This window comes from Boleophthalmus pectinirostris, unplaced genomic scaffold (assembly GCF_026225935.1).
Source record: "Boleophthalmus pectinirostris isolate CB_2022bp ecotype Guang Dong unplaced genomic scaffold, ASM2622593v1 HiC_scaffold_7, whole genome shotgun sequence".
Taxonomy (NCBI): Eukaryota; Metazoa; Chordata; class Actinopteri; order Gobiiformes; family Gobiidae; genus Boleophthalmus; species Boleophthalmus pectinirostris.
In genome coordinates this window covers 31582786-31594846 of record NW_026571473.1, presented here as the reverse complement: position 1 = coordinate 31594846, position 12061 = coordinate 31582786, and the positions used below count along the sequence as shown (strand labels likewise).

Sequence of the window (12061 nt, the reverse complement as noted above, 5' to 3'; positions counted from 1 at the left end):
TATATTTTGCCCCATATCACCCAGCAGTACCGCTACCTTTTACATTTTGTCCAGTAGAGGTTGACCATTCCAGGGCTGAATGAAGCAAAACACAACCCCAGGCACATTTTTGATGAGCAAACAATATTATAATAAGATCCAAAAATGGTGTAATATGGGCTCTTACACTAAAAGATGTTGCTTTAGCTCCCTTCTAGACCCTGACTTCTTTTTGCATGTATGAGACTTTCCCAACCACCGCACTGGAGGAGGTAAAACTCATATAACAGTAACTCATATAAAGCTACCAGTGCTATATTTCTAAATAAAGACATTCCCTATTCCCATATATTGACTCGCGAACCATAATAGAATTGCATTTGCCATAAGACTTACGCAACATCGACTGTACTGTATAATGATCGCATATATCCAATACATCTTGCTACGAACACGTCTAAGGTCATTTGTGCAGTCCCTATTTCTCTTCGTATATTCTAAACTAACAATGCTGTCTATTAAAACACAAAAATCTCGTTGAAACACCTACGCATTCTCGCCGCGTATAGCCAATTACAGAAAAACACCATTCGTTAGGCCTCTAGTCTGTTGTCACTTGAGCAGTTTGAGAAGCTAGAAGTATTCTTTAACGTACAGTCTTATCTTGGTTCGGTCCGCTATAAAACGCACTCAAAAGCGCTTTCTAGTTGGGAATAGTTGGGGCGTAATTGGTTCCAAAGCACCCATTTGAAAACGATCACAGTGGAATCTCGGTGTAGAGGGCAGGTTTTGTAGCGGTAGGGAAGTCTGAGTAATTGTAGAGATTGGGTTAATATGAAAACTTGGTCTCTCTTTGCTGGTTTTCAAATATTAGCAGAGGCGTAGCTATGAGTTTTCCCAAAGTGTGGGTGTCCAGATTAAATAATAATCATGTTTTTCGTGACTGTTCAACTCTTGCCCATGTACGTACTGTGATCTGCTACCAAAGACTGTGTAAAGAAGTAGACTAATGCCGGACATACACTGTGCTGGACATATTTTCGATCGTTTCATTCAGCCCCAGCTCAATCTGTACGAACAAATCGCAGGGTTTAAAAGTTCACAGCTCACGATTCATGTTCTCACACTATATGAACTACTTCAACAGAGCGAAACCCTAATGAGAGGAGACTGGATTTCAAACAGGTCTGATATTCTTGTGACCTACGACTGCCAATCGGGAGCTGGTCGTGAGGTATTAATCGGTTCTTGTTACCCCATGTTTACTACACAAAGCAGGACACAAGATTAAGTGAAACCTTTAAATGCTCGATCTTAAGAATCGTTGCCGACACAGAATGTATGGCTCTTCGCTGATTGGCTGATGCCCGAATTCACACTTCCAGAGTTCTTGTAAACCACCTAGTGTAAGCTGATTCTTGACCTAGTCGCTTAAGAGAAATGAAATTGAGCGGAGGCGCTACGTGGCACCAGCTTGGTTAAAAAAAACAGGGGCACGAGTGAAAAATCATCTCAAAAAGGGCCAAAAGTCGCACAGTGTACGTCTGGCTTAAGGGAATGTGATGTCACCCACAGTGTTCGGAGCCGAGTTCCATATTAGGAATAGGAATTCATTTACGGACAAAAAAGCGGAATAAAAACATCACGTAGAGTGGGTTAATACAGACATTTTAAGACCAAAATGACGAGCCTGACAGCAGCAGTTATAGTGACATTTTTTCAAAACAAAGTGAACTGGAGCCAGAGTCAATGGAACCAGAAGCGCGCCCATGCTCACTTCCTATTTGGAACGCAGCAGCTAGCGGGTTATCTATGTCTGTTCATGTATACGGTCTACGTCTGCAACGTAGATTGGCCATGGATAACAAAAGTAGCCAAAGCTGCACTCAGTACTGTTGCTTCAAAACACTATTACTAAAAAGTACAATAAGTATTCGGAGAAACTACAACTCAAGTAAGAGTAACTTAAAGACTAACTGCAGGGTTCTCACAATCATGGAAATCCTGGAAAACTCATGGAATTTTGTAAATTAAATTAATGTTTTGAAAAACTAAAAAGTGGAATTTTAGTATCTCTTTCTTTCAACTATAGTGTTCTGTTAAGTTATCGTTAGGCTATTATGATTATTTCTGAATGTATGCGATGTTTGTTTAAAAGAGACGACAATAAATGCACTGACAGTATTTTGAATGTTAAAAAACTATAATACCAAACCATAAGGTGAGTGGAAAGAGTTAACATTTCATATTTAGCCCTACAATATTTGTACACAAGTAGATGCCGTAAAATCATGGAAAATTCACTTTAAGTTAAAAAAAAAAAAAAAAGTTGGAAAAGTTTTGAAATTTTGTCAGTGAAAAAGAGTGGGAACCCTGTAACTGCCTGGAAATGTCATCTGATGTATTTGGAGAAACAAAACATTAAATTATGGCCAAAAATTTGAAATAAACTAAATCATATCTGAAGGAGCGATGTAAGAAACAAATATTCAAATCATTTCACGTTGTCAACATAAAACTTTTGTCACTTGTAAACTTCCTCACAGTGGGAAGAGAAACCACAACTTATACTCAATTAAGAGTACTTTTACACGGTCAAATATACGACTCGAGTATCAGAAAACACATTTTAATTATATTATGTGAACTATAAATTAAAGTTACCTAAACATTTACAGTATATGCCTGATTTTCCCGATGCATTTGAGCACAATTTGTCAAGCCCTAGTACAGGTATATTATAAAAGCAGCTCTTCGAGTCAAAATAATAATAATAATTGCAAACAGTATGCATCTAATTACATGTTTTATAGTCCAGTAGTCAGGAGGTGCAAGTTAAGATGCTAGTTGTTGTTAACTTTATCCAACTTTATCAAGATCAGAATGCATAAGCTGAGTGAGGAATAACTTTGGACCGTTGCAAAAACTCTTAACTTGTTCTTGTTTTTCACATTTTTAAAGACCGTAAAACTCAGGTACGGCGCTTTTAAAATAAAAAATACCATCATAAATAACAAAATGCCATAACGCGTCTCTTTGAATCCCTCAATCTTGATTTTTTTTTCCTTTGTCCTCACGGCGACAAATCAAACAAATGCTTCAACTCATTCAATTTTGTGTATCCATTTATTTTAACACTATAATTGTATATTTTTTTTTCCTGAAATCTTTAAATGTTATTAGCAGTAATGAAGAAAAATGAGGCTGCAACTAAAATCTTCAAATTGATTGCGGGTAATTACTTTTTAATATCCCGCTATTGCCATATTTTCATTAGTTTATTTATTTTTTGTCAATATAATTCTGGGCAGAGTGGTTATTTAAGCCGACCATCTGTACGCATCCATCTGTTCATGTGGGAGTAAATAAAGGAACTTGGTATAATGAGTTTGTGTTTTTATAGTAAGAAAGGCGGGTTTTATGAGTAAATAGTTTCTAATTGGTCGACTGTCTACCCGTTTCAGTACTATTAAGGTGAGATACTGGAGGTGAACTCAAAAAAAAAAAAGTTATTTAAAGATATCAATATCACACTAGATTACTTAAATAATTACTTAAAGGTGCATTACGTAAATTTTTAGGTCAGGGATGCCATGGAGATGCGATTTCTTTAACTGTAATGTTTCACAAAATTGTATTAAAGATGTATTTATTCACTGGAGACCGAAAAGTGTAATGCCATATTCTGGAATATCGTACGAAACAATTGCATCTCCATGGAGACAAGTAAACTTCTACCAGAAATGTTACGCAGTGCAGCTTTAAATATATTATAAAAGGCTGAAATTTAATATTTACCAACTCAAAACCAGTAAAAGATGAAGAGAAGATTGTTAAAATTTGAGGACTAACTAGGAGTGGGAGGAGGACTAAAGGGGAGAGCGAAAGGAAGAGAAGAGGAGGAGTCTGGGGGACTAAAGGGGAGAGTGAAAGGAGAGGAGGGGCAGAGTCTGGGGGACTAAAAGGGAGAGTGAAGGGAGACAAGAGGAGGAATCTGGGGGACTAAAGGGAAGAGGAGGGGTGAGGGCTAAATGAGAGAGCGAAAGGAAAAAAAGAGGAGTCTGAGGGACTAAAGGGGAGAGTGAAGGGAGGAGAAGGGGTGGGATCTGGAGGACTAAAGGGGAGAGTGAAAGGAAGAGAGGAGGAGGAGTCTGGACGACTAAAGGGGAGAGTGAAGGGAGAGGAGGGGCGGAGTTTGGAGGTCTGGAGGACTAAAGGGGTTAAGAAGGGGAGAGGAAGGGCAGGGTCTGGAGGACTGAAGGGGAGAATAAAGGCAGAAAGGGGGCGGGGTCTGGAGGACTGAAGGGGAGAGTAAAAGGTAGAGATGATGAGGAGTCTGGGGGACTAAAGGGGGAAGTGAAGGGAGAGGTGGGGTGGTGTCTGGAGGACTAAAAGGGAGAGTGAAAGGAGAGGAGGGCAGGTCTGGAGGACTAAAGGGGAGAATAGAGGGTAAGTAGGGGCAGGGTTTGGAGAACTAAAGGGAAAAATAAAGGGAGAGGAGAGGTGGGGTCTGGAGGACAAAATGGGAGATAAAGGGAGAGAAGTGGTTGGGGCTGAAGGACTAAAGGGGAGAGTGAAAGGAAAGAAGAGGAGGAGTTTGGGGAACTAAAGGGAAGAGAAGGGCCGGGTCTGAAGGACTAAAGGGGTGAATGAAGAGAGAGGAGGGGCGGGGTCTGGAGGACTAAAGGGAAGAGTGAAAGGAGGGTAGGGGTGGCATCCGGAGAACTAAAGGGCAGAGTGAATATGTGTAAAAACGGCAAACTTTACCATATATTTGCGACATATGAATCTGAAAAACCGATGGTCAGGTTTAAATTTCTTGCTTCATTAGACACAAGACACTTCACAAAGTAGATTTTGGATATCTTATTTAGTAACTGAGTGAAGTAGATCTTACTGAAAATTGGCCAAAAATTCTAATTTCATCTTATATTTTGGAATTTTAAAAACATCTGTCTTGGGATAGCTATCGGCAAATGCTTCTGTACGATCTTTTAAAATCTTTGTGTTCGGTGTATACAGGTGCTACTTTAAAGCTGCCACCCTTTTTTTTTTTTTTTTTTTTTACCAATAGATGGCAGAAGAGTTGTTTTGTAATTAGAGTGAAGTTATTTCTATATTTTATGCAACATTTTAAACATATTTGCCAAAGAACCTTATGCCACATATTTTAATTACAGTTTCTGATTATCTTCATTCTCAGTAGGAATAGGTTCTCGCATGCTGTTGTTGTGTCCTAGGGCAAGACACTCAACACAGATTCAACGTGTCTGCGGGTGCACTGAGAAAAGAAGCGGTTGGAACTTGAATTCAGGCGATTCTGAGAGCTGAATAAAACGAGACAGAGAGAGTAAATAATACAGGGTTTTACAGAAACATGCCCAAATGAAATGAAACAACAGGTTTGGTGGGAACGGGTGATTCTGAGTCATCTCTCTGCATTGTTATTCTCCAACCATTTTGCAATTCATCAATATGTGTCTGTAAATGTCTTGGTGGAATTCAATCAGAGCAAAAAGCGATTTTAAAAGTGCAAAAATGCATATATATTTGCTTTATATCTTAAAAGGGGCACTGCACAACTTTTCTGGTGGTGGGTCCTCTACCTACTTGTCTCTATGCCTGGAATGTTCCATGGTATGACATTAAACATATATCTAGCATTTATTCATCATTACAGGTGCTTCTGTTGCTACAAAAAATACAATAATTCCTTCTCCACAGATCTGAATAGTAATGTAGCGCAGTGCTGTAACCTGCTTGTCTCCTTTGTGATAGATATGTTCCATCTATATGGTGGAAGATTCTAGACAAAGCAATAACATTTCCAAGAGAGAAGCAAGTAGCGGTAGCCTGATTCATCAGCTGGTTTTACTTGACCTCGCAGCATTAGGATTCGTTCGCTCGACGGTAAGCGGGTACTTTTTTAATTTAACCAATCGCTGCTATTTGGTCGTGACGTATGTAATGCTCCAAATCCCATAGGAAGAAGGGCGATTACGTCTTTCCCCTTGATAAAATTCACCAAGTATTCTCGTTCCAGCTTTAAATCCTCAATCTCGGGAATCGTTGTCAACACAGAATGTATGGCTTCATCTACATCCATCTCGACCGCTTTGTTTACTGTTGTGCTGTGCCACAAAAGGGACCCAGACAGGCGCTTGAGCTTGATGTCATGGCTTCACAGCTCTTCACTGATTGGTAGGTGCGCGGTCTTCAACTTCCGTGATTCTTGCAAACCGTCTAGTGTATTCCGATTCCTGATCTAGTCGCTGGAGAGAAATGAAATTGGGTGGAGGCACTAGGTGGCACCAGCCTGGCTAAGATAGAGCGGGCCTTCCACTAGAAAAGTTATGCAGTGCAGCTTTAAAAGGTCATATATTACGCAAAATTGATTCCTGAGAGATTTAAGCCATGTTATAATGTTGTTACCTCCTCAAAAACATATCTGAAGCTGTGTTTTGTTTCATTCACACATGCTTGAATAAGCCTGCATTATTATTCTGTCTACATCCCCAAAGCTTGAAATGCTCTGTTCCACCTTGTGATGTGATGTTATGTAGTTGTAGTTTTCAAGTTAACAGCTACCTTATACTTTTTTTTGGTAGATTTTAAATTATCCACACGATTCTAGTGAAGGTGTATGCAATTTTATTTGATGTATTTTATTTGATTGATTCGTTTTTATTCCGAGTTTGTGCCGAGAGTGAAAGAATAATCATGTATACTACATATACATTGCAAACAACAGAAAAGCACATTTCACAAAAAAAGGGTGGGAAGAAGAAAAACTTATATTAACCCAGCCCTATTCATTACACAGTTTAAAAAAATATGTGCTTGTTTATGTACATTTGAGTTTAAAAACACTGTGAAGCACTTTCTGAATTATCACATGACATCACAAGGTGGAATGGAGTGTTTCCTGCTTGAGAGAAGACGTCAGTATGCAGACTTGTGTGTTTAACAAGTGTGAATGAAAAAAAACACAAGTCCAGTTTAGTTATGTGAAGAGGAAACAACATTATAGCATAGATCAGAACATAGTGTAACATTAAAAAAAGTATATATATATAAAATTCCATGGTTTGCTTTTTGCTCTGTAGACATTGACTCAAATTGCAGATATGTTTTTGATGAAAAGACAACTTTATGGTCTAAACTCATGAAGCAGTCGTCCTTACCCTGTGTATGTCAGAGGTGAGCTGAAGCAGAGATGGAGACGCTGATGCCCTGAGAGTCTCTGTGCCTCTGACCGGACAGTCCAGACTCACGTAGGCCACTGCGCTGCTCTGGAGCACCACGCTGTTCTCCTGAAAACACACAGTTACCATAGCAACAGTTACAGGCAGAGAAAGTGTGGTTCACGTGAAGACTGTGCATTCAGTTCCTAATTACTATTACACTATTTGTCTCTATTGAATGTGGTAATAATGGGAGAAAACATGTATTTGTTTTCCTTTAACTGTAAAGAGATAATGTTTCTGGTAGGGGGTCCAATAATGGTTTAAATGTTAGATATCTATCTTGTGGGTGCTTTTATTGCTCTAAAAAATTGAAAAAACATGCATTCTAATATGCGTGGGGTCGCATCTTCAAAGATCTGGTCTGTAACTTTACCCGGTAGTGGCAATTGCTTCTCCATGAACATAGATCATTTTAATGACAAATGACAGAGAACAATCTCTGCAAATCAATGAATCTCCACAGAGACAACTAACGCCATAAAAGTTACACAGTGCACCATTAATGAACACATATTATGCCGTCTTGTGGCTTTAATTCCATGCTCCATTAAACAAGCTTTCAGGGAGAAGTCTGGAAGTTTTACCTGCGATGCAACAAAACTGGCAAAATGCTCGCAGATCATTTGAGCGCTCAGAGTAGATGACTTTGGATTACTAACGATTAATGAAAGAAGCATGAATGAAGCAAAATACATTTCCATGTTTTTGACTTCATTTTTTTTTTAAGTAAATTTTGCATAATATGTGTTAAAAGTTTTATTCCAGCGTACATTTAAATTTTGAAAGAAAAACAAAAACATGAGCACCAACAAAACTAACTCTTGTGAGATTTAAGTTATGTTATAATGTTGTTACCTCATCAAAAACATACCTGGAGTTGTTTGAGTAACCTTTTATTATTAGTCTGTCTACATCTCCAAAGCTCAAACTGCTCTGTTCCATGTCATGTCATGAAGTGGTAGTTTTTAATGGTAGTTAGTAGCTCCTTTTACCTTTTGATCAGTAGAGTGTGGCAATTCTGGGTCTGAAATTAATGATTCGAGAGAAAATCTAAGGAGCTTGAAAACATGCAGGAAAATATGCAGGATTTATGTGTTGAACAAAAGAAACAAATCACAACTCCAGGTATGTTTTCAATGAGGAAGCAACATTATAACATCGATTTAAAAAAGTAATACTGTCCTTAAACTGTGGATATGAAAACACAGACAAAAAATACTTTCTCTATAATACAACAGCTTCATTCTAACATGCGCCGTCTTTGTAAATTCGATCTTCCTTGTTAAGCATTCCCTCGCTGTCCTTGCTGCCGAGAGTTCTCAAAGACACTTGATGTGAAGAGCATTCCACACTGGAGAGTCACTCCGCTCAGCTCGTGTTTGCACAGAGCACTGTCACTGTACACAGAGCACACACATGCACACAGAACACACACACACAAGCACACAGAACACACACACATCGACAGCTTTGTAATGAGGGAATGCTTAGTGCCACTACAGCATGTCAAAGTAATCGTTAGCCTCATACAGTCATTTTTTTTAGGTTTTTGGAAAAATACAAACGGAAAAATTACTTGGACGGTTTGTGTTTTGTTTTTTTGTTTTTTTTTCTGATTGGCCGAGGACTGAGACTAGGGATGTACTGATCTGATAATGGTATCAGATATCAGCACCGATACTGAGAAAGATATTGGCTTTCAAATATCGGTTCAGCTGATATCCTGGTCAGACATATACCGTATTTTACAGGCTATTAGATGCTCTGGATTATAAAACACACTGTCATTAAATGGTCTATTTTCAAACTTTTTTCACAAATAAACTGCACCGGACTTTAAACGAAGAACAGTTCGATGGGTCAGTGGAGACTTTGTTTGGTGCGTTCACAGTGACTCTGGGCTTTGTTCAGTTGTGGCGTGTAGGGAGGGTGCTGTCTGGGACCTCTGGATTGTCGGCGTGTTCGCAGTGACTCAGTTGTTCAGTTGTGTCTAGAAGTGGCACATTGGACTCGTTTTTTCGGTTCGTTCCTTCATTACATTCCTCGTCCGCGTGGAGTGATGAGTGTGTCTGCGGGTGTGTTTCACTGCACAGTCGCTGTCTGCTCCATGCATGTTTGCATGCGATGCGGGTGGTGCGGCTTTATAGTTTACTGAAGTTGTGCTGGGACACCCGAGTGGATTCGTGTATAGGGCGCTCTAGATTGCGGGGCGCACAGTCATTTTTTGATGCAGTTAGAGGCTTAAGAGCGCACCTAATAACCCGGAAAATACAGTACACTGATGTCATAAGACTATTATTTCAATACTATTTATTTATACAAAGCTGTTCTGTTGTTACTTAAGAGATATATCACAGCTCCATCACACTTTTGGACCAGTTCTGTCTTATTTTATTTTTGTTCTAAGGAAATAAATGATGTTTTCAGTCTCTGCTCTGGTATTGGTTGATATCGGGCATTGGAACTAAAAAAGATGGATTGTGTATCCCCAGTCAAAACAATAAGTTTGTATTTTTATTTTTATAGTTATGTGAGGAGTATGTGAGGCGTGTTTCATTTGAGTCCTAGGCTACCTCATATCTGGGAATAAATGTGAAGTTTATGAAATTTTAAAGCATAATCTTCCATAGTTTCTTTAACTATGTCTAAGCGTCATATGCACTTTAAACCCCATGTGAATAGGTTTATCATTACACAGTAAAGGGCCCATATCACACTGTTTTCTATCCTATTATATAAAATTGTTTCCTCATCACAAACATACAAAGTTTATTTGGGGATTTTTTAAAATAGAAATAGTATATTTATTTTATTTTTGAAATAAAGAGAAGGTAGAGCAGCTGGATATATAGTTTATTTTGGATACATTTATGTTTTTCTATGACTTATTTCATGTTCAAACATTCATTTTTATGTTTTTAGGTATATATTTGAAGCCTATATTTGTTTTCAATTTGAAAGATTTGCATAATATATCAGTAACAACGTGTTTTGTTTTTTTGAATAAATGAATAAATGCATTGTGTAACTAAAAATTAATCATTTGAATAATCGTACATCATTATTACAATTTTTGACCAAAATAATTGCGATAATGATTTTTTTCCATAATCGAACAGCCCTACATGGATTTGTGTTTTGTTTCATAGGCACATGTTTAATACACAAACCCTGTAGATTTAGGTTCTTCTCGCAAACAGAAAACACTCTGTTCCACCTTGTGATGTCATGTGTTAATACAGGAAGTGCTCCACTGTGTTTTTAAACTCTATACATCTTCACTAGAATCATTTGATTGATTTCAACCCTGAAAGTGTCAATCTCTATAAAACTACAGTCCCTGACAAAAGTCTTGTCGCTTATCCATTTTGTAGAAACAAAAGCTTATAACCTGACTTTAAATTAATTGATTGGTTTTAGAAATGTCTCATATGAAGCTAAAACCCTCCCAAATTATGCTCAATATACTAAAATAAATTTGCTTCACTGAAGAAAGATTGATAATTTAATGAACACAGAAAGGTCAGATTTTGGCAAGACAAAAGTCTTGTGGCCTTGTCATATGATGCACCCAATCCTAGATTACAGCCTCACCTGTGATCAGTTACTGATCGATCAATTAGTGGGTGTGTATAAAAAGAACCCCAGCACACCAGACCTTCACATCAACTGCAACTTGACCTCTGACAACATGCCTAAGATCCATCCTGAGACCAAAGCGTTAATTATCAAGAGGCTGAAGACCAGATCCACTGCTGAGGTGGTGACACCTTCAATGTGTCTCAGCATCAAGTACAAAGAATAAGAAAAAGATCTGAAATGACTGGAGATGTTTTTGACAAGCCCAGGTCCGGCAGACCCCGCAAGACAACTGCTCGGGAGGACCGTTTGTTGATTCGAAAATCCAAGGCCGGCCCCTTTTCCACTGCAGCAGACTCCACCAGGCCTGGTCACCTCAAGTCCCTGTGTCAACCACAACAGTTTGTAGAATTCTGTCTGGAAATGGCCTCCATGGTCGAATCAGTGCACAGAAACCAGCACTAAACAAAAGGCAATTAAACAACCGTGTGGCATTTGCCAAGGCCCACAGCCTGCTAAAAGGATGGACACTGGAAAAGTGGCAGAAGGTGGATTTTTCAGATGACTCCTCGCTTGAATTACATCACAGCTGCCACAAATATTGCAGGAGACCTACTGGAGCCACATGGACCCAAGATTCACCCAGAAAACAGTTAAGTTTGGTGGTGGAAAAATCCTGGTCTGGGGTTCCATCCAGTCTGGTGGTGTGCGAGACATTTGCAGGGTGGAAGGCAAATATCAATAACCTAAAATATCAAGAAGTATTAGCTACCTCTTACATTCCCAACCATAAAAGGGGTCAAATTTTGCAGCAGGATGGTGCTCCATCGCAAACTTCTATCTCTACATCAAAGTTTCTCAAGGTGAAGAAGATCAAGGTGCTCCAGGACTGGCCAGCCCAGTCACCAGACATGAACATCATTGAGCAGGTCTGGGGTAGAATGAAAGAGGAAGCATGGAAGGCAAAACCAAAGAATCTTGATGAACTCTGGGAGGCATGTAAGACGCTTTCTTTGCTATTCCTGATGACTTCATCAACAAATTGTATGAATCATTGTCGAACCGCATGGATGCGTCCTTCAAGCTCATGGAAGTCATACAAGATATTAAATATGGATCTCACAGCACCACTACTTCATTCACTGACATTATGCAACATATTTTTGTATTTGAACTAAATTATTTGTTCAATTTTCTGTAGGCGACAAGACTTTTGTCTTGCCAAAATCTGACCTTTCTGTGTTCATTAAATGATC

At 38.8% G+C, this 12061-nt stretch overlaps 1 protein-coding gene across 1 annotated transcript in view; it reads right to left on the bottom strand.

The window, feature by feature from the left end:
• Nucleotides 1–12061, bottom strand: part of LOC129412105 (inactive N-acetylated-alpha-linked acidic dipeptidase-like protein 2) — a 514851-nt gene that overhangs the window by 150574 nt on the left and 352216 nt on the right. Inside the window, exon 11 of the mRNA XM_055165108.1 lies at nt 7164–7292. Coding sequence (XP_055021083.1) covers nt 7164–7292 — 129 coding nt within the window. The remainder of the gene's footprint in view (nt 1–7163; nt 7293–12061) is intronic.